Below are 23876 nucleotides of genomic sequence, written 5' to 3'. Positions count from 1 at the left end.
GGGAGGGGACTTCTGTGAATATCACTCAAAATACTTCTACCTCAAATGTTGAGTATCCTGGACCTTGTTTTAACTCAGCAGGTACAGGTCAGTCACAGCTCTCTTGGGTGCAACCTCTGATCCATAGGATTATTCCAAAGGGCATTTAATTGTACTAATGCTAAATGGATCTGTAACTGCAGATGTCCCACCAGACTCAGTATTACAGCCGTGCACAGAAAGTGATGCCACCAGATCGGAGGGTGGCAAGGCAGGCTTCCAGTGGTGTTGGAGGGGACAGAACATGCCACTCAGGGACATCATGACATGAGTTGTGTTCAGTGGCCAGGAGAACTATTTCTAGACATCCCCTTGCATGGGTCCCATGGTTGCTAGTTTAAGTGTGATAGTACCTCATCTCTGAGAGGATCCCACCTGACCAGAGGGACTCATTAGTGTTTCCCTTAAGAATCCAGAGGTGAGAGGAGCACCTGGGTGCCTCAGTCACTTAAGCGTCTGACTCTTCATCTTGGCTCAGGTCAGGATTTCATGCTTCATGAGTTCGAGCCCCACAATGGGCTCTGCCCTGATGGCATGGAGCCTGCTTGGGATTCTGTCTCCTTTCTCTGTCCCTCCCCAGCTTGTACTCTCTCTCTCTCTCTCTCTCTCTCTCTCTCTCTGCTCTCAAAATAAATAAGTAAATAAACTTTAAAAAAGTCAAGAGGTGAGAAGAAAGCTATACAGAGATATGATACATCTGCCTTACTCTATGTAGCTGCCCAGTTCCAAAATGGAAACATCACATTTAGCAGGTGTGTGTGTGTGTGTGTGTGTGTGTGTGTGTGTGGTGTTGCACAATGCCAGTCCATGATGTGACTTTTGTCACAAAATGTTGACCATTCACTTATCCTCAGAATCATTTTTATTTCTTTAGCATGGTTAAGAACTTACTGAAGATTAGATACTAAATGATGAGTCCATTTTCCAAGTCCCTAGGTTTTTTTTTTTTTTTTTTTTTTTTTTTGGAAATTATCTTGTCACCCTCCCCACCCCCCATTTTTTTTTTTTTTTTTACGTTTTTAGAGACAAAGATAAACCATCTGTAAGATAAGACAAGAAAGCACATAAATTCAATAACTGATTTCTTGGGAAACTTTTATCTCCTTGTCCATTGATAATGTTTCTTTGGGTAATTTGGTTTCCTATGGCTCAATAAATTAAATCCAGATAGATGAAGCAAGAAATAGATTTTTAACTCTGTTCTGAATTAGAATTATATCATTATAATAAAACCATAATGACATTCTGGGATCTAGGAAAGAATTAAAGCTGGGATGGATATCATATCAGCATATGATGAAGCATATTCTACCAGTTAACAATTCTGATTTTTGTAACCTTTTAAAAATTCTGTTAATACTGATCAGGAAATATGTCACAATCTTGTGCTGGGCTTGGCAAAGACAAACATTACACTACTAAAACATCCTTTATCATTTATTTTATCATCTTATCTTACAAAAGCCTTGATATTATTTTATCAGGAGAGGGGATCTGTGTAGACTTCATCTTTAGGTAAAATTGCCCACCATTGTCTAATGCTTTGGAAAAATAGCTTCTGAAATCCTAAATTTCAGTCCCTTTTTACAGATTCATCACATTCATCACATTCATAATGTGATGCCCACAGCCAGGTCCTGTCATCAGGGAGCTGAAACTTGAGTCTTGGAGAACTAGACCCTCTGAGGAGTGCTGCCCAACACTGGACTTGTTCAGGGACCCCTGCAGAGCCATCTGACCTCACTCTACCCACACAATAGGCTGCTGGACAACAGGACAGTCCATGACTCTGGTTCTGCAATCCTGGGATCCCTGCATGGCACAATGGAGTTCTAGGTCTCCTCTGTGCCTCTGTCCTTTGCCCTGCCCTCACTCCTATCAGGGTGGAGCAGTAAACTTTGGTAGGACATGAGGTGTTACCTGTTAAGAGGCAATCAATACCCTAACCGAGAGGCTTGTGTGCCCCCGGGGGTTCTCTGCTGAAGAACAAGAGAATCCAGGAATAGGAGTGGTCAGGAAGGGCAGGAAAGAGACCAAGGGACAGAGGGCTTCCAGGCCTCCAAGCCATAGAAAACAATCTTAGGGGTGAGTGAAGCAGTGTCTGCGTCATTTTCTGGATTCCAAATATATTCTTCACTAGCCAGGAAGAAGACTGGTTTCTGTTCATTTTCCCTGATGACAGATTGTGCCTGTACAACTTTCTGGTATTGGTGGGTAGTAGCAGGGGAGGGGGAAGGAGGGTGGCATAATGGTAAGTGAGTAGTTAGACCAATCTCATTAAGTCCCTATCAGCTAACTCAAACACAACTAAAATCAAAGGTGCTTTGATTCCTAAACCAATTACATGAGATTTCCCCAGCACAAACTGAATTCATTAGATACAAAGTATGGATAATCCATAATTTAATATGGAAATTTAGGCATGAAGTATTACTAATCAGATAGCTAGAACCTCAAATCAGACTTAAGAGACCAGTGAACCTGCTCTAATTGCTGGCCAAAAAAATAAGAGCAAGAGAAACTAATGAAAATAATATCCCCCTTTTGCATTTCCTTTGGCTAAGGGTTAAGAACATCTGTAGGCTACAGGGAGGGGCTCCCACAGAAATTTGTTCCTTGTTACAAGAGCGCCTTTCTTTCCTACCACCCTTGTGTGTTCTGAGAGTTTTAATGCGGAGAAGAAACACCAGGTGCCTGCTGCAAAGCCTTTTACTGCAGGGGTGTCATCCAACACAGCGTGGCTTGAATGACTTTAAGAGTAATGATCACATTAAAAATGACTGCACCAGCAATTATAAAAAAACTAGAGAACGGGGCACTTAGATCTATAAGAATCTCAGAGGAAGGAGTACCTATATTTATGAGAAGGAAGTATAAAATCTTCATTATGATAAAGCCTATTTAAATAGAGCACAATGCTTGATATAGGTTAGGAATAGGCTTTTGTGCTTTGAAGTATCCATACACATCAGAAAAGATCTAAGAAAGATATGAAACACATTGAAAATTCCACTGTAATTAACCAGCTAGAGACATCTGTGGTGACAACTGGGAACAAACAGAGAAGGTTGCTGTAATCCAAGGGCTAAAAGCAAAGACACAAGTGCTCACGGAATAAGTAAGGAAAAAGCAATAGAGAAGCAGACTTGAGAAGTGGCCTGCCCAGAGCTCAAGATTGCATCAAAAGCAGAGCACAAAGATAATATTCACTGCAGAAAACAAGGTGGGAAGAGAGCCTTAAGAGAAACTGAGCAAAACGAGATGGAAAAGGAAGAATGTAAACAATTGGGGGGGGGGGAATGATAGGAAAGATGGATAAAAGCAGTCCAAGAGATTCAGCTATCCTAAAACAAAGACAACAGAGAAAAATTCAGATTTATACTTTAAGAAAACTTTGCTGAAATAAAGCAAGATGAAAACTCACTGTGCAAAGGGTACATGGTACCACAAGAAATTTGAGAAAGGTTGATCAATATCAAGATGTATCACACTGAAGCGAATGGACTTGATAATTTAAAAGTATTACTGACACCTATACCAAAAAAGAAAAGAAAAGAAAAAGAAAACCAAGAAAAAACAAAAAACAAAAAACAAAAAATGATGCCTTACATCAGCTAGGATGGGCTAGGTTATGCTGTGGTAACAAGTATCCCCCAAATCTCAGTGGGTTAAAACAACAAGTTTAGTTCTCACTCATGCTAAAATGTCCAATGTGAGTAAATGTGGGTGAGTTATGGGGGCTCTACCCATTGTAGTACCTAGACTAATGGTGCAGCCCCCATCTATAACTTGCCTATTACCATGCCAGAGGGAAAGAGAGCACTGGATACTCAGGCTTGGAAGTGATACATAGAAGTTTTGCTCACATGGCACTGAACAACCACAAGGAGACTAGGAAGTACGATCTTACCACATTGAGGGAAGTTGGAGAGCTAGAAGTATTTTTAAACAGAATTAATGACCACCACATGCCCAAAAGGGAGAAAGCATTAGGCTGACTTTAAGGTCTTTCTCTGTAGCAATATTCAATATTCAATTATGGATAATGATGCAGAAAGCTAAAAAGAGCATTGCCCCTACCATTTAAATGACCAAACGCTGGACACTCTGCAAATTCACAACTTAATTGGAATCCATCAGACAGCTGAGGTCACATGGCATCCAACCAACCCAAATTCTAAGGACATGGGAATCTCCATGTTGAGAAACATGAGCATGTGTTCACTTGGGACAGATGCTTTAGTGAAAAGGTGAGCAGTGTGCAGGGTCATGTAGGTAATTCAGCATAGAGACAGAGGCTATATGGAAGAATCAAATGGAAAGGCACAATCACAGACATGAAGGATGTCTCTGAGGCATTAACAGACTCAGCAGAGCTGAGGGGAAAATGGCCCAGTGTGGTTTATGTTGGGGATGCAAGGCTAGTTCACTGTCAAAAGTCAATCAGTGTTATTCACCATGTTAGCAGACCAAAAAAGAAAAAGTACATGAACATTAAGTCGATGCAGAAAAAGACGGATAAATCCAACGTCCATCCATGATAAAAAGAACTCTCAGGAAACTAGGAAAACCAGGGATAACTTCTACAACCTGATAATGGGCATCTATAGAAAAACTTAGAGCTAACACTATATTTAGTTCCTAAAATCAGGAAAGCAAGGATGTATGCTCTCACCATGTCTATCCAATACTGCAATGAGGTGAAAGAAAGAAAGAAAGAAAGAAAGAAAGAAAGAAAGAAAGAAAGAAAGAAAGAAAGAAAGAAAGAAAGAAAGAAAGGAGGGAGGGAGGAAGAAAGGAGGAAGGAAGGAAGGAAGGAAGGAAGGAAGGAAGGAAGGAAGGAGTATTCAGACTGGAAAGGAAGATGTAAAATTGCCTCTCATTGCATTTCACATGACTGCCTACAGAGAAGATCCAAAAGAATCTATAAAGGAGCTACCAGAACTATTAAGTGAGTTTAACAAGATCACAGGATACAAGATCAGTAACAAAAATCAAATTTCTATATACTAGCAATGAACAAGAGATGGTTAAAAAACTTTTAAGCACCATTAAAATAGCACTAACAAACATGAAATACCATAAGCAAAAATACTAAAGAAAATATGTTAAGATCGATATCTCAAACACTGTATAACACTAGTAGAATATAAAAAGAACTGGGGCGCCTGCGTGGCTCAGTTGGTTAAGCGTCCGACTTCAGCTCAGGTCATGAGCTCATGGTTTGAGGGTTTGAGCCCCATGTTGAGATCTGTGCTGACAGCTCAGAACCTGGAGTCTGCTTTGGATTCTGTGTGTCCCTCTCTCTCTGCCTCTCCCTGGTTCACACTCTGTCTCTCTTTGTCTCTCAAAAAATAAAAAATAAACATTAAAAAAAATGTTTAAAGACCTAAGTAAATGGAGAGCTATATCACGAATATGTCGATTCTCTCCAAACTGAGATACAGAGTGAATGCCACTCCAATCAAAACCCCAGCAGGATTTCTGGAGAAACTGATAAGCTGATTCCAGAATTTACACGGAAATGCAGAGGAACTAGGATAGCCAAAATGATTTGAGAAAATAACAAAGCTAGAGGACGGCAGTAAACAGACCCTCCCTTCCAAGTGTCTTTCATCTACCAGATTCCAGATGAAACTCAGCTCCCCACCCTACACACTCAAGGCCATTGCTCTCATTACCGGCCCTCAGCTGGGGGGCAGGCTGCTCACTTCTCCCTCTTTTTCAATCATAAATCCTCCTTATTCGGAGCCTCATGCCACCAGCTCTGACAGTTCCTACATCCGGAGAAGTTTTTTAAAACAAATTTATTCAGAAGTTTGGTGTAGTCTTTCTCAGGCCTTCAGCTCTCACAATTGTCTTGGGCAATTTGAACACCCATGGGGATGAGCCGTTTGAGAAGACTCCCCTGCACTGACTTGAACTGTTTAGGTCTCCTTCACTTTGTTTCATTGTAGTTATCTTCTCCCAAGTGGTTTCCTCATCAGGGCACCAGAGCCAGGGACACTGGGAAAGGGTGGGTGGGACTGCAGGCTTGTCAGCCCAGCCTGGGCCTTCTTAGAGGGAGCACTGTGGTTCCAGCACCATCTTTCAGGCCACAGCCACTCCTCAGGGGATAGAGAGTCAAGAAGACAGGTCCTGGGAGGGTACCACTGAGTACAGGTGTCATAAAGGACTCCAAGGTCTTGGGACTTCAGACCAAATACCTCTAGCCCATCAACTGAGTGGGACATGACATAGCTATTTAACTGCATGCACGCACCCATGTGGCCTCCAGACTGAGAGATTCCCTAGGGGATTTGTGCACTCTTCCAGGGGGCAGTGACTGCACTGTAATTTAATTATAATTACCTATTGTCTTGTTATAGGCAGCAAGAAATACCCTTTAAAAATTTCTTTTAATTAAAAAAAATTTTTTTTAAGTTAAAAAAAATGTTTATTTAGTTTGAGGGACAGAGAGTGCCAGCCAGGGAAGGGCAGAGAGAGAGAGGGAGACAGAATCCCAAGGAGGCCCTGCATGGTCAGCACACAGCCTGAAGCAGGGCTCCATCCCATGAACTGTGAGATCGTGATCTGAGCTGAAATCAAGAGTCGGATGCTCAACCGACTGAGCCACCCAGGCGCCCCTGTTTTTGTTTTGTTTTTTTTTTAAATATGGAAAGAAAAAGTCAGGAGGTGACTTAGGAGTTGTCAGAATGAGATCTCAGAGTGAGCACTAGCTGCCCATCTCCCCATTCCAGGAGGGCTGTGAAAGGCCACGGTGGGCCTCAGACACTGACCCCGTGCAAGACCATAGTGAGAGAAACCATGGTTGTATGCAACGTGAGGTGGCAAGAACCACCCTGCACATAAGAGGACAGGCCCCTGAGTGCTGCAGTCTGGGTTCCTCTGAGCCTCCTGGATCTGTTACTCTGGAGGGCTGCTGGAACCACTCTGCGAGAGGAAGTCAGTCCCACCCTGTACTTTAGGCACATTTCCTATTTCTCTTACGTCACTGCCCATTTGCCACATGCTTTCACAGTGCCCTGGACTAATAGGGAGCTCGCCCAGACCAACAGGTCATTGTTGCCAGCATTTGGAATGACACCCAGGTACTCAATTCCAGAGGGCAACACTTTCCTCCTTTCTCCCCCGATTCCAGGGTGACTCTTCGAGTCTCCAGTTCCCCACATACTGTGTTCCCTATGGACATACTCTAGAGCTCCCTACATACTGTAAATACAATTTTATCACCATAAAGCATTCCTTTGACCTTGCTGCATCCTTTTAGAAAAGTTTTAGCACATTTTCACCCAGGGAAAAGAGAAGAACTGGGTTCATTGTTCATATGCATTTTTAAGCAGCCAATTTTGGTTTTCAGGAGAAAAAAAAAACTTGCAGGAAGAAAAAGAAAGGAATAATATAAACAATTTTCCATGTCATTTAAAAAAATCAGATGCTGTACACAAGAATAGATTGCTGTGGGAAATTGTAAAATGTCTTTCTCCAAATATCTTTAAAAAAGGCAAAATAAATGCCCATCTGTTCCCTGATGGTGTACCAGCAAAAATGTTAGAAAAGCAGTAGAATGCATCACATCCACATTTGTAAAGACCTGTTTCAACCATTCATATCCTACTCCACATATGTCAGAGGCAGGAAAGTGAAATGGTAAAAATGGAAAACGAGATCCAGAAAGCAACACCTTTAAAGTGAAAATCTATAATCCTATAAAATGTTCTCCGGAAAGATATTCCCTCTTGCATTTCAGCTACAGAGATGAATTAAGAAGTGGAAGGAATAGATACATGAGTAAAGCCCTCCTAAAATGTCTGTAAATGCATGGGATGGAATGCATGAATAAGCAGTGCCCTTGGCCATCACCTTCAACGTCAGCCTCACGGCGTTGCAGTCCTCCTGCAGCGGATTCAGCTTCAGCGTCTCCCCAAGGTTGCTGCAGCCGGATGACTGGTGCTGCATTTCACAGCAGACACACACCCCGACACTGTCAAACTTAATCTAGACAGAGGAACACAGACAGATCTCACAATTAAAACGGCATTCTGCCCTGGTGGGTACACTTGAGCTACACAATTAAGATCATGTGAAAATGCCTCAGTTCAGAGCACCCTGGTTCAGTTTTCTTTAAGTAATAAAGCCAAATGATTTATCTTGACAAAAGCCATGGAAACACACACACACACACACACACACACACACACACACACACACACCAGGAGGAATAACTTCAAATTCTGATTTTCAAAGCAATTAATGAAAAAGAAAAAAATAAGCTTGAAGAAACCTAAGCGATAGTAACAGACAGTTACAGAGGAGTCACAGAAAGAGATTAAAGTAAATGAACAGAAGGGCTCCTGGGTGGCTCAGTCAGTTGAGTGTCCAACTCCTCTTGATTTTGGCTCAGGTTATGATCTCATGGTTTGTGAGTTCGAGCCCTTCATCGGGCTGTGTGCTGACATTGTGGAGCCTGCTTGGGATTCTGTCACTCTTTCTCTCTCTGCCTCTCTCCTGCTCTCTCTCAAACATAAATTAAAAATAAACATTAAAAACAAAAGGAAATGAACAGAATGCTACTCCTATTGAGTTATGTATGGAGACATGTTATCATAGCTCTGTGTCTTGGCATGTTCCGCTCCCTGGGTCAGCAATTTCCTCACTATAATGTCATGGCCTATCAAACTCCTACTCATCTGTCAAGACCCAACTCCCATGTCATCCTTGAGGACTTGTCTGGTTTTCCCTCTCCGGAGCTGCTTGCTTCTTCTCTGGGCAGCGCACTCCGCCCCCAGATCTGCTGGAGACTTATTTTATCTAGCTGTAGTTATTTATGTCCTGTGTGCTCCCCGAGGGCAACCACCACATGTTACAGTCATAGGATTCACAATGTGATAAGGTGTGGCATTTCAATAAATGCTGTGTAAATAAACATGTCTTGGAAAATTAAAAACCAGGGAAGGAAAAAATGCAGTTCAAGTGTTTTGAAAGCTTGGAGCCCAGGAGGAAACCCTCAGAGCACGCCTGCCCACCCCCCCCCCCACCTCCCTGCAGCCTCAAGTGGACCGCGCATCGCCAGCCTGCAGAAATGAGAAGTCACTGCCTTCTGCAACTCACAGCCCTAGGCACCCACCCTCACTGACTTGTTCCCATTGCTGGCTGAGTCCTCTACGCCTAGCTGCTGTCACCTACACACCCAACTGCTCACTAACACAGACTTCCAGGGAAGTGAAATAAAAAGGGACAGCCATAGGTCAAGGGTATTGTCCAGGGCCAAATTTTCATCTTTTAAACCTCAAGTTAATTTATCCTTTACCTACTTTATGCTTCAATTTCTGCTCTTTTAATTTGATCTAAAATGATGACTGACAGACTGGAGGAGGAGAACTGAGGGCGGAGGCCAGCAGGAGGAGAGCCATACCTGCACCAACCACTGCCAGGAGCCTCCACCACCCCACCTACGGGCCGGGGGCCGGGAAGGTTGCTTTTGCTTTTATTGCTTTTAGTGATGTCTCCAGTCTCTGGAGTTGAAGTCCACCCTGAGCATGGAGTCCAGCTGAGGGAGCCCTAACAACACTGTCACCCATAACAACATTCCACAGTGGAGGTGCACAGGAGGTGTGCAGGGCCAGGTCGTTCAGTACAAGTCCCCCTTTTGTATGAGGCAGCCTGTCCTGCTGATCCACAGAACACACAGAACTCAGGGACAGCTGGGATTGGGCCCCTCAATCCTGCACACCAGATATGTGCTTTGGGCAAGGCCCCTTCCTGCTGGCTGGCGAGGGCTGGGCTGAGGCTGTGGGGACTTTGTTCCCTAACAGACCCCTCAGGTTCTCTTCCAACTAGAGATGCCATGAAATGAAGAAGGACTGAGAAGTCAGTCATTGCTCTTGCAATGGGAACTGTTTTGTGGTGGTCTCAGCCTATTGATAGTGATGCTATTGATCAGGAATGCCTGGAGGCACTCACCTGGGCCCATGCTACCTGTGATGAGCTCCCCACAGACACTTGTGGCTAGACCAGTCCCGTGGTTCTTGAAATGATTGCAAAACACTCCTCAGCAACAACTGTCAGGGAACTTTGACAAAACAAAGCTTATTGGCTGCAGTTCCTGGAGGGGACATAGCATACCCAGGGCCATGTAGTGATGTCATGATAGGGGGTGAAGGGTAGAGGGGGCCTGGGGCTCTGCCTTTACTGTGGTCCAGGGTGGGGTGTTTAGGGCTTCACGGGTTTGTTCTTTATTGGTGAGTTTAAACCCTAAGAGCAGGAATTAGGGCATGGGAAGGGAAAAGCAGGATAACTCAAGAGGTCAGTTATCTGGGTCGCCCAGCGGGGAGGGAAACTTCATGGCTGGGGCAGCCTGGCTCCTTATTTGTTGTGTGACTTGTAACTCTGGGCAATGTGTTTATTTGAGATGGAGGTCTTTGAAATGAATACCTTGACAATCAAAAGCTTAATGTCAGGCACTTAAACTGTAGAAACTCTTTCCCCAGAGATCCACTCTCTTCCCCCTGATGTCCCACTTTTGCCTTTCCCTATTCCCTCCCTCCCTCCGCCCCACCCTGGATCCCCCTCACTCTCCTGTGCTCTCTCCCCTGACCATAGCATTTACCACCTTCTCACATGCCCTGAGATGGACTCATTCTGTTTATCTTCTGTTCCGCCCACCAGAGTGTAAGCGAAGGATCTGGGTCTGTCTTATTCACAGATGCACGCAGAACTTACAACAGTGCTGGCTGGGAATGGCTCTCTCTCCCAATCTCTCCATTGCTGCCTGCCACCCTGGCTGAACAACATGAGGTGCAGCCTGTTTGGCATGAACAGATCCCTGGAAAGAGGCAGCACATCGCATGGTCCACTAGCTACACTCATGTAAATTGCTTATCACATCGCACTCTTTGGGGATAAAACAACCTAACGCTGGAAGAGGAAGGAGGAGATAATTTGCGGGGAGCAGACAGGTCTAGGTAAGTCTCCTTCAATGGAACAGAAAGGTCTGAAACAAGATTCTCAAGGCACCCACCGCCAAGTCTGCATAATAAGTTTGAAATGGTGTCTCACGCTAGATACTTGTTAAAGTATGCCTGCTCTGAATTCAAAGCCACAGCCCAGTACTTGCTACAGAGCACACAACGATTTTTTCCAACTGAAGAATTAAGATTCTATAATCAGGGAAAATCTATTTAAGCTACAGTAAGTACCTAGTGCCTCAGGTAATGCCCAAGACCAATCATCACTCACATGAGTAAATGCACATCCCAGCAATTTACTGTGACCAACTCTGTTGTGCTGTGGCTGGGGTTTAATTTAATTTTAATGTATTTTAATTTTAATTTAATTTAAATGTAAAAAAAAACACACTTTTATGGTCTTTAGAAAAAAAACACTGGAGAAAATCTTTAGGATCTAAGGTTAGGCAAAGAGTTCTTGGAGTAACACCAAAAATATAATGAGCAAAAATTGACTTTTGTGCTACAAATGACCCGTTACAAGAATGAAAGACAAGCTATCGACCTTGAGAAAATATGTGCAAACCACATAGTCAAATAAACCATGTACTATATACGATCTTTGTCTTTTATTCTAAAGTCTTAATTCTTTTTGTTTTATTGCTTGTTTAGTGTCCTATGTGCTTGTCTCTAATTCACCCCCAATCTCCCCAAGAGAACTGAAAATATACCCTGAGTGTAATCCTACTCATCAGATGTTCTGTCAGCTTTATTTTCTTCTTAGAGACAGTTCCATGGAGCCTCTCTGTCCTGCTTTAATCTGGACTCGTCAATCTATAAGTGGTCTGTCTACACTACTCATGTACATGCTGGGACATTTTTCTTTTATCACCTCGAATTCTCTTTCCTTTGTTAGATCCCCTCTTCTCTTGTGTCTTGGCTTACGATCTCATTTTGGGGGAAGTAAGTTCCTTCAGTACTTTCCTGTCTAAAATTACAAAGACTGAAACTCCCAAGAATAAGCCAGGATGTGGAGCAATGGGGACCCTCAGACAGGTCTAGTGGGTGTGTAAATTGGCACAGCCACTTCGGAGAGTGGTTAGACCTTGTCTACTTTTTACTATGGCACTTAGGATGAAGTTGTTATTTTTACCCATAGATATCTAATTGTTCCAACACCATCTGTTGAAAAGGCTATCTTTTCTCCATTGCTTTTGACCTTTTTCAAAAATCAGTTGGGCATATTTCTGGGTTCTCTGTTGTGTTCCATTTATCTACTTATCTCTCTTCCTTGCCTACTGTGGCTATAAGTCTTGAAATAAAATTGATTCCTCCCCTTTCGTTCTTTTTCAAAATTGTTTCTTTTCCTTTCTGTATACATTTTAGTATAAAATTGTCTACGTCTACAAAAAAAAAAAACTTGCTGGGGTTTTGATAGGAATTGCATTATGTTTGCATATCAATTTGAGGAGAATTTATAACATTGCTATGCTGATTCTTCCAATTCATGAGGACAGTATGTCTCTCCACTTACGTAGAATTCTTTGATTTACTTCATCATCATTATGTAGTTTTTCAGTGTACGTGTCCTGTACATATTTTGTTAGATTTACCCCTGTGCACTTTCTGAGTGATTATAAATAGGACTGTGTTTTCAATTTCGGTGCCCATACACTTATTGCTAATATAGAGAAATACAACTGAATTCTGCATGTTTATCTTGTATCCTGTGAGCTTGCTGAACTCACTGATTAGTTCTAAGGGATTATTTCTGGAGATTCCTTGGGATTTTCTATGTATACACTCATGTCATCTACAAATAAGGTTAGTTTTATTTCTTCCTTTCTGATTCGTATGCTTTAATTTGCTTTTCCTACCTTGTTGCATTAACTAGAACTTCTAGCACTATATATACTACATTGAACGATAGTGGTGAGGACAGGCATGCTTGCTTTGTTTCTGATCTTAGGGGGAAAGTTTTCAGTCTTTTCCCATTAAGTATCGTGTTCACTGTAGGGTTTTTGTAGATGCTCTTTTTCAGGTTCAGGAAGTTCTCCTTTAAGCCTATTTTTCTAAAGATTTGTTTATCATGGAAGGATATTCAATTTTGTTAGTGCTTTTTCTGTATCAGTTGATCTGACCATGTGATTTTCTTCTTTCATCTATTAATATCATAGATTACATTGATTGACTTTTGAATATTGAACCAGCCTTGCATCCCTGGAATAAACCCCTCTTGGAGATGATATGTAATTTTATTTATATATGCTGAATTCTACTTGCTAATATTTTGTTAAGGATCTTTGCATCTATGTTAATTAGGGATATTGGTCTCTAGTGTTCTTTTACTGTATTCTCTCTCTGGTTGTGGTAGATCGTAATACCGGATTCATAAAATCAACTTGGAAGTGTTCATTCCTATTCTATTTTCTGGGAAACAGTATGTGAAAATGGTGTTAATTCCTTTAAATATTTGGTAGACTTATCCAGTGAAACTATCTGGGCCTCGAGATTTTGTTTTGGGGAGTTTTTAAATTAAAAGTTTAATTTCCTTAATAGTTATAGTGTAATTGAAACTGTTTCATATTGTGTGAGTTATGGTAGTTTTGTGTTCTTTAAGAAGTTGATCCATTTAATCCATGTTGTTAAATTTATTTGTGTAAAAATGTTCATATTATTCTCTTATTATCTTTTGATGTCTGCAGAGTCTGAAGTTACGTTCCCAATTCATTCCAGACATGGTAATTTGTGCCCTTTATCTTTTTTTTCTTAGGGGAGGTTTGTCACTTGTGTTGATCTTGTCAAAGTATCAGCTCCTTGTTTCATTGGTTTTCTCAACTATTTTCTTGTTTGTGATTTCACTGATTTGTGCTCTTATCTTCTTTGTTTCCTTCTTGCTCTGGGTTGATTTTCTTTCTTCTCTAGTATCTTGAGGTAGGAAATTAGGTTATTGATTTGAGACCTTTCCTTGTTTCTTATGAAAGCAACTAGTGCTACAAATTTCCCTAGTATTACTTTAGCTGCATCCCACATATTTTGATATGTCATGCTTTATTTTCATTCCTTTCTAAATATATTTGGATTCCCTTTGAGGCTTCTTTTTGATTCATGGATTATTTAGAAGTGTGCTGTTTAACTTCCACATGTTTAGAAATATTCCCCATAATAGCAAAGGAAACTTACACTATGAGTAAGATGAAACAGTAAATTATGGCAACCATGTAAATACCCTACGGCAAGAATAGAGACAGGAAATAAAGCATTTATATAAATAAAGAATTCTAAGGAGACAGGACACTTACTATTATAATGGTTTTAGAAAACAGAGAATCTTTTCTTCCTAATTGTTTTTTTTTCCCCTATGGGTAAATTATCATTATTTTAATGGCTTACTTCAAGATTTTTCTTTGTCTTTAGTTTTCTTAAGTTTGACTATGGTGTGTCTTGGTGCAGATTTCTTTGGGAGAATCCTGTTTGGATTTGCTCAGCTTCTTGAATTTTTAGGTTAATGTCTTTTGCCAAATTTGGGGCATTGTCAGCCATTATTTCTTCAAGTATTTTTCAGCCTTACTTTTTAAAAAAAGTTTATTAATTTATTTTTTAGAGAGAGGGAGGGGGGAGAGAGAGAGAGAGAGAGAGAGAGAGAGAGAGAGCAAGCATGGGTGGGGGAGGGGCAGAGAAAGAGGGAGAGATAGACTCAAGCTGGCAGCGTGAAGTCTAATACAGGACTCAAACTCATGACTGTAAGATCATGACCTGACCTGAAATCAAGAGCCCACGCTTAACTGACTGAGCCACCCAGGTGCCCCAGCCTTGCTTTTTTAATCCTTTCTTTCAGTAACTCCAGTGACATGAATGTTAGACCATAAACCACTGAGGCTCTCTTCATTTTTGTTTCTTGTCGATTTTCTCTCTGGTGTTCAATTTGGGTAATTTCTACCTACTGTTCCATTTTTCTGTTCACTGATTCTTTTCTCATTCCCCTTCATTCTGACATTGAGCCCAGCTATGGAGCTTTTTATTTCATTCATTTTTGAGTTCTAAAATTTTCATTTGGCTCTTCAGATCTTCTATTTTTTTTTACTGAGACTTTTTATTAATTCATTTATTTCAGGAATGTTCATAATTGCTCATGGAGGCATTTTTATCATGGACTATAGATGAACATATGAAAGTCAAAGCAATAAAACTGTGAGAGGATGATAAGAATACCTTCATGTCCTTGGAGTAGGAAAACACTTCTTAAGCATGACTCAAAATGTATTAATCATAAACAAATGACTAATGTATTTGAAATGAAAAACTTTTCATAAAATAATACCCAAATGAGAGTAAAATAGAAGATTTTGCATTACATGCAAGTATAGAAAACTTATATCCAAAACAAACAAAAAACCCCTCACTTAAACATTAAGGAAAAGACAACCCAATGTGAAACGTGATAAGGAGCCCCACCACAACAGTAATCTGAAAAATAGAAATCAAAATTACAATATGATGTTGGTTACACTCTTACCAGAATGGCTAAAATTGAAAAATAATTACAATAGACAATACCAACTGATGATAAGGATGTGAAGCAACAGGAACTCTTATACATTGCTGATGGGGTTGTGAACTGGGACAACTTTGGAATACAGTTTGGCATTATCCATTTATATTAAAGATTTCTACCCAATCTAATGTAATATCCTAATTGTAATATCCTAGTGACTATCCTCACTGGGAACAGAGAGGCAGTGAATTGGGAGTGCATAAGGAGGGCCTTGGGTTTCTGGAGATGCTCTATTTGTAGATTTTAGTGGAGGTCACATGCATATTTGCCTTATGATAAACTGCTGAGCTTTATATTTTTGTTTTGCAGACTTTCTTAAATATGTTTTATATTCTCAAGGAAAAAGGTTAAAAATGAATGGCCTGCTTGAAAATAAAATGTAAAACTTAAATCAGGAAAAGAACAAAACCAAGTTTACAGAAAATAGCAAAAAAGAATTTAACATAAAAAGCGAGAGTAATGGAATAGAGGATAGGAATAAAGATATTAGGATAATAAAGCCTAAAGATAATTCTTGAATAGACAAACCCCAGGTAGGACTAAACAAAAGAAAACAAAACAAAAGCCAAAGGAAACATGATTAGAAATGAGAAAGGAGCTTTAAATATAGAATGTTGGAGATTTAGAGAATGGAGGCAGGTCTAAGGCCATAAATCCAAAAATCTGGAGAACCTCGATAATTTCATAGCAAAATATAAACTACTGTACTGAATCCAAAAGATGCAGTAAACCCAAAGTCCAATAACCATAAAAGATACTGGGAAGTCCAAAATGGTATTTCAAGCTGAGTTGCTTGTGACCTTTAATGGAAAGATAATTCCTATGTTTTAGCTAATGCAATAAGAAAATATTGTAAGTTGTGTAAATATTGGAAAAGACAGAATTGTCTTTCTTTCCAAATTATTTGATTGATTATCTAAAATAACCTAAGAGAATATACTAAAAAAACTGGAATTAAGATTATTTGTTATACTTATTATTAAAAATATGATACTAGTAACAACCAAATAAAAAGAAAAATGGCAGGGGGCCTGGCTGGCTCAGTCAGAGGAGCATGCGACTCTTGATCTTGGAGTCATGAGTTTGAGCCCCATGCTGGGTGAAGAGATTACTAAAAAAAATAAATAAAACTTAAAAAAAATTAAAAAATAAAAATGACAAATGTATTGTACTCAGTTAATAGTAACAAATACAAAATACCTAAAAATACATTAACATAAAATAAATTAAATATGAAAATAAAATGACCAATGGGAAGTTATATATAAAATCTTATTATGTAGCAATAACTCAGGTATAACAGATATGGGTCATTCTACCTGGCCGCCCAATGCCATTAAGCCTTCCTCCTCAGTTTGGGGAATACTCACCTTATGAGTCGGTCTACCTTCTCCAGAAATGCTTTCCAGGCCTGCCTAATTGGGAGGGAGCCCTTAAAGGAGGGCTCCACTATGAGACACTCCTGCACAGGACTTAGGTGGGAGCTTGGGACACAGGTATGTACTGCATGGACTCCATTCTGAAATAGGGGGCAGCAGACACAGCCAGTTTCCAGAGGAGGCAGGAAATGAGGTTCTGGAGACAGTATCCAAAGCCTAGGGTCTGCAGGGTCACACTACTGGCCCCGTGACGATGGGGTCTTCCTCAAAGCAGTTCCTGAGTATAATTTGAAGCATCTTTCCTTTCCTGGCCTTATAGCCTCCAAACTTGGTTTCTGGCTGTCCTGGAGACTCTGTGAACTCTTTGGGTCCCTTCCAGGTGAAAACTAGCTTGAGTTGGCTTCTTCACTATGTGTCCTGACTGACACCTACTGCCTGAATCAATGGAGGTGCACAGCCTATTCCTAAATGGAAAGAGGTAATATCCTACAAACTGCCGATCCTTCCCAAGGAATGCACACTTGTACTGGCATTCCAATCAGAATCCCAATGGAGTGGATAGAACTGGACAAAATAATTTTTTGATGTTTATTCATTTATTTTGAGAGAAAGAGAGAGAGAGAGAGAGAGAGAGAGCAAGCATGAGTGGGGAAGAGGCAGAGAGAGAGGGAGAGAAAATCCCAATCAGGCTCCACACTCAGCATGGAGCTCAGCGTGGGGCTCCATCTCATAGCCATGAGATCATGACCTGAAGCAAAGTCAAGAGTCAGACGCTTAACCAACTGAGCCACCCAGGCACCCCAGACAAAATCATTTTAAAGATTTATAAAGTAACAAACATGTAAGAATTATCCAAAAAATTTTTGAAAACCAAAAGAGATAATGGGAGAGCAGTGGATGTCTTAACAGATATTAATGTTGTAATCAAAACACTAAAGTCATGGCTTAAAAATAAATAAAGAGTACAATGGGATAGAAAAATTTCAGAAATCAGACTGATAATCTACAGGAAATTAGTAAATGAAAAACATGGCATTTCAATTCAGTAGGAAAAAGACAGTTTGCTTAATAATAGTGCTGGCATAGTAAGCTATTCATCTATAATTGTCTCAAAACATAAAAATAAAATATATTTAACTAAGAATCTAAATTAAAACAATAAAAACTCAGGAAAATGTAAAAGGATGGTTGCACAAACATGGGGTGCAGAGTCCTTTTAATGGCAAACCAAGAATCTCAGAAAGCTAGAAAAGTCTCAAAATAAAAGATAAGAACAAAGGCTCTGGCCAGCCAGGCCTGGAGTACAAAGCAATCACAATACACACAATGTCCACCAAGGCTGCTAACCTTCTGGGTTATGGGTCTAGAGCTCCTAGATGTGTTTTCAGGAGATGAGCAAAGACTTAATATCCCTAATAGATTTAGGAATGAGAAAGGGAACATAAATACAAATGCAGAGGGGATTAAAAGGAGAAGAAAATGCTAGGAATAACTTTGCGCCAACAAATTTGAAAATCTAGAAAAAATAGATGATTTTCTATGCAAACATCAATTGATAAAATTGGCAATGTGAAAAACAAAACAGACTGGAACAGCCAGGTTTGCAAAAACATGAACAGACTATGAACCATAGAAGGAATCTTACAAGGCGGCAGCTAAGGACATCTAAGTGGCCTAAAACATGTGCCATCTTCTTTGGATGCACAGCTGGGATAAGGTCCCTCATTTCCCTCACCTATTGGTAACTTTCCTAAAGATCCCAAGTTCTGGAGAAGAACTCCAGTTGGAGCAGCTTGGTTCACAGGCCTGCCTCATGGCTGAGTAGGTGCTGGGCACCAGAAATGCACATAACAGGGAGACATGTTGCCCAAAAGAAAGTGGGCCAAATGGTCCTCCAGAAAGTCGCATCTGGTTTAGAGTCTAATCAACTCACAAAAAGAAACTATAAGAAATGAATCAAATGCTTGTTTTCCTTTTCTTCTACCCATGTAACTATATTAATAAACGAGAGTCAAATTACAGTCTGGCAAGTTCACATCATGCCATGACCACTGGCTAACAGGCACCACTGGGGATTCACAACCTTGGGATCTGGGAGCATGGCCTTTGGCTCTGATGTGTCCTTCCACTTTGATCAACTGGACAAAGTGTCCAGAGTTCTGATATAGTCTGCTTTCTCACATCTCAAAAACATGCAAAGAATAATTTACATGATCATGCCTCTACCTTGGTACGAAGACTGAAGGAGCTCATGTAAATGGCAAGACTGCTTCCTGGGGGGAAAAAGGAAGGGAGAGGCCTGGCTTGGCTGGGAAGCAGAGATTATCACGCCAAATAACCCTTCAGTGACCCCGGGGAATAGACATCAAAATAAATCTTTTCCATCAGTTGTTTCACTGAATTTGTGATTAATTGTAAGAAAAATTCTGGAAACCTCCTGATCAGTTCTCTGACCTCAACATCTTGGGTGTGCGGAAGGCTGACAGATTTATTTCAGGCGTGCCCCCACAGTGTTCGGGTCACTGGGAACAACACAGCAGAGCTTTGCAAATGAAGCTGCAGTAATTTTTCATGAATCTCTTTGGAGCATTTAACAGCCAGCCTGCCCCCCACCCCCACCCCTTATTTATGGTCCATCAGCCTGTCTGGGAGTACAAAGGGCTTAGACAACAGAGAAGGATGCCCCTGGATTCTTTTAAGAAGCACAAATGAGACAGATATGTGACCTTCAGACAGTCCTAAAAGGAACGCAGTGGGGAAGGCTGAACCTTGGGGGCAGCCCACGGACCCTGGGGACGCTCACTGGGCAGACCGTCCTTGAGGGTGACAAGCCTGCTGAGCCACAGAGGAAAGCAAAGCATGAGGGACAGAGTCAGATCCATTCAGGGTCCTGTCTGCTAAGGAATGACCCAGGACAAGTCACAGAAGTTCTCTGAGCTTCACGCTCTTGGGGTAAAAGTGCAAAGTGCAAATATTGTTAGTTGTTAGTGTTTTCATTTTATTACTTTAATTGGAGAATAGGTTTGCAAAAATTCACCACTACTTTTGAATACTTTTAGCATTACATCAGTTTTGCAGACATTCTCATTAATCTGTCAAATCTGCCAAACTCAATAACTCGGCTCAGCCAATCCCAGTCCTGCTTATTCTGAGTGACCCCTCTGTTGTCCTGTGGCCACCCTGCTGTTGACAGTGGAGGGCTCCTAAAACACAGGCCCTATTGATGTAGGACTAGGTAACTCTCATACTGGTGGACACTCAGGACACTGAATGACACTGACAAGACCCCAGAAACTCCAGTAATGATGCTACAACCTGACAAATCCTGAGAACATCATGCTGAGTGAAAGAAGTCAGACACAAAAGGCCACACAGTATAGGATTCCATTCATATGAAATGTCCAGCACAGTAAAATCAATAGACAGAAAGTAGATTAGTGGTTGTTTGGGGCTGGGGGTGGAGGTGGGAATAAGGACATAGGGGGATGATGCTTAGGATATGGGGTTTCTTTTCGAGGTAATGAAAATGTTCTAAAATTGTGGTAATGGTTACACATATTGGTGGATACACTAGAAACTACTGAATTGTACACTTTAAATGAGTAACTAGTGTGATATATGAATTATATCACAATAAAGGTGTTTGAAAAAAAGAAACAATAACCATCACATTGTGATAATTACTGACTTAGCTTCAATGTTCTGCCATAATGTTTAATATTCACAAGAGTGCCATGAACACAGAAAGTTTAAGACCAACGAACTCTACCTTCTCCATCACGGTCTCCCTCCCGCATGTGACATTGCTGGGAGTTCAGCATTAGTGGGACTCTCTGGGCTGGTGACAGCAGGACTACCCCCTTCCTTCCCAAGCATCTGAATCTATTTGCCACAGGAGCCCCTGCAGCTGGCACCCTTTCCTGGCCTTTTAGGCTCTTCCTTGCTCTGGAGGCAGTAGGGACTGGAGCGTCTGTTCCCGTGAGAGGCAGAGGGTTCCTGCCAGGCTTGGGGATCCAGCCAACCCATCACGATCACTCCAGCTTCCCTGCCAAGCCAGTGACACAGCCCCACATGCTACCCCTCCTGACTTGGTTCTCCTTGAGGGGCTTAGTAAGTTGTTCCTAGGCAGGGATGGGATTGAGATGGGTTAGGGTAGCCTGTCCTTACAATCATGGCTTGTAACCTGTTATTCTGACTTTGAAAATACAGAAATAGGGGCACCGGGGTGGCTCAGTCAGTTAAGCATCCTACTTCAGCTCAGGTCATGATCTCACCATTCACGGGTTCAAGCCCCGCATCAGGCTCAGCACTGTCATAGCACAGCCTGCTTCGAATTCTCTGTCTCCCTCTCTTTCTGCCCCCACCTCCCAATATAAACATTAAAAGAAAATACAGAAATACCTAAGTCTCAGCTGTATTTCTTAAAATTGAAATACCTCCAACATCTAACCTTGTGTAAATTTAAGGTGTACCACATCTCAGCAGTAGTTCTGGTATATCCATGACTCTGCCTCCGCTGGTCACCTACCCTGGGGAAGAGAGGAGTAATAGCTTCTGCAGAACCAGCCTGCTGGCCAAGCAGGACCAAGGACAACAGCTTCATGAGAAAGTTACTATGCAACTGACCCACGCAGAGAAGCCAGGAAGGAACCCAAGTCCAACCTGCAGACCATGGCTTGTGTGGGAGTTTAAAAAGCCAGTAGCTTCAATTCCCATCAGCTTATAAGGTCTCAGACAAAAAAATAATAAATAAATAAATAAATAAATAAATAAATAAATAAATAACTTTCTGAGACCATAATAACTAACTAACTAACTTTCTGAGACCATAAGCCAAGTCAACATCTAATGGCCTAGAAGAGATGCCACAGCATATGGAACTGTGTCCCCCTCTACAGCCCCCTGACCACATTCCAGATGTGGATGGCTTCTGCTTTCTTGTGATTTGGGTTTCACATAGGTGGGCCTTGGCTGATATTTTTTTCTTAAAGAGAAAACGATCCTTTTAAAATGTAACCATGTAATCAAACAATTTATTTTAGAACATTTTCGCCAAGAGAGCAATAAGTAATGACAAAAACTATTAATAATTAGTTATAGATTTCCTACCACTTTTTATTTCTTGGGAAATGTTTGGGATTTTAAAAAACTCACAGCCTGAATCTTGAATATTTTGGAAAAATGCAAAGAATGTCAAGTAAATAGGTATATACATACAGGATACACTGATTCTACCTCACCTTAAGACTTTGAAATGGGAACACCTTTTTCATTAGCGAAGTTGATTTTTTTAAAGTTTATTTATTTTTGAGAGAGAGACAGAGCATGAGCAAGGGAAGAGCAGAGAGAGAGGGAGACACAGAATCCGAAGCAGGCTCCAGGCTCCGAGCTGTCAGCAGAGAGCCTGATGCAGGGCTTGAACCCATGAACCGTGAGATCATGACCCGAGCCGAAGTCAGATGCTTAACCGACTGAGCCACGAGGCACCCTGCAAAGTTAATTCTTAAACCAATTCAGTTACCGTGATACATTATAAAGATGGATTTACCCTTAGAAAACCTTTTCGAATACATTTTTCAAATAATCTAAAAATATGACAAAGTTAGAAATTTCTACATTCTTAAGAAATATAAAGTGAAACTTCCTATGTTCCTACAGGGTTTAAAAGGGTAAATATAGGGGCACCTGGGTGCTCAGTCAGTCAAGTGTCCAACTTCACCTCAGGTCATGATCTTGCAGTTCGTGAGTTCGAGCCCTGTGTTGGGCTCTGTGCTGACAGCTCAGAGCCTGGAGCCTACTTCAGATTCTGTCTCCCTCTCTCTGTCCCTCCCGGTTCATGCTCTCTCTCTCTAAAAAATAAACATTGGGGCATCTGGGTGGCTCGGTCGGTTAAGCGTCCAACTTTGGCTCAGGTCATGATCTTACGGTCCGTGAGTTCGAGCCCCGCATCGGGCTCTGTGCTGACCGCTCAGAGCCTGGAGCCTGTTTCAGATTCTGTGTCTCCCTCTCTCTCTGCCCTTCCCCTGTTCATGCTCTGTCTCTCTCTGTCTCAAAAATAAATAAACGTTCAAAAAAAATTTTTTTTAAAAATAAACATTAAAAAGAAGTATTAAAAAGAAAAGGGAGGGGCACCTGGGTGGCTCAGTTGGTTAAGCATCCAACATCAGCTCAGGTTATGATCTCACAGTTCATGGATTCAAGCCCTGCGTCGGGCTCTATGCTGACAGCTCTGAGCCTAGAGCCTGCTTCGGGTTGTGTCTCCCTCTCTCTCTGCCCCTCCCTCACTTGCACTCTGTCTCTCTCAAAGATAAATAGACATTAAAAAATTTTAAAAGAAATAAAAAGAAAAAAAACAAAAGGGAGAATACAAGGGCAGGTGGGTGGCTTAGTCGGTTGAGTGACTCTTCTTGATTTTGGCTCAGGATTGGGGGATCCTAGGGTTGTGGGATCATGCCCCACACTGGGCTCTGTGTTGAGCATGGAGCCTACTTAAGATTCTCTCTTTCTCTCCCTCTGCCCCCCTCCCCTGCTTGTGCTCTGTCTCCAAAATAATAATAATAATAGGTAAAATAAGACAAAAAGGATTGAAAAAAATGACTTTTGTTCAGCACTAAAATAAACATAAATATTTTGAAGTAAAATTTTCCAGCTGTCATATATGTTGATATATACACATGCATATTTACATTTAACTATATGTGGACACAAAACCACTGTGTTGTGATGAATAATTGGTGTCTATGATGTGACAGTTACTGAAATCTGTGTGAGCCAGGAACTGTGTTAAGAACTTTGTATCTCTACTATCTCTACAAATGAGGAAAATGGGGCTCAGAGAGTAGCTTGACTGAGGTCACAGAACTGGTCAGCAACGGAGGAGGACTGAATCCAGAACTTGTGCTCTAAGTACACATCATCCTTTCTCCACTTTTCCTGTGTTTCAGACACACCAAACTG

At 41.2% G+C, this 23876-nt stretch overlaps 1 protein-coding gene across 4 annotated transcripts in view; it reads right to left on the bottom strand.

The window, feature by feature from the left end:
- ENTREP2 (endosomal transmembrane epsin interactor 2) overlaps window positions 1-23876 on the bottom strand; it is a 456009-nt gene that overhangs the window by 74485 nt on the left and 357648 nt on the right. For 3 of the 4 annotated variants that reach the window (XM_019460056.2, XM_019460059.2, XM_019460057.2), the window contains exon 4: window positions 7903-8037. The exons of the other annotated variant lie outside the window; for it this stretch is intronic. In XM_019460056.2, coding sequence (XP_019315601.1) covers window positions 7903-8037 — 135 coding nt within the window. The remainder of the gene's footprint in view (window positions 1-7902; window positions 8038-23876) is intronic. 4 annotated transcript variants of the gene reach the window in all.

The sequence above is a fragment of the Panthera pardus genome, unplaced genomic scaffold (assembly GCF_024362965.1).
Source record: "Panthera pardus isolate Hobbes unplaced genomic scaffold, ASM2436296v1 HiC_scaffold_24, whole genome shotgun sequence".
Lineage (NCBI taxonomy): Eukaryota > Metazoa > Chordata > Mammalia > Carnivora > Felidae > Panthera > Panthera pardus.
The sequence above is the reverse complement of the archived record's forward strand: the minus strand, read 5'-3'. Positions and strand labels throughout refer to the sequence as shown.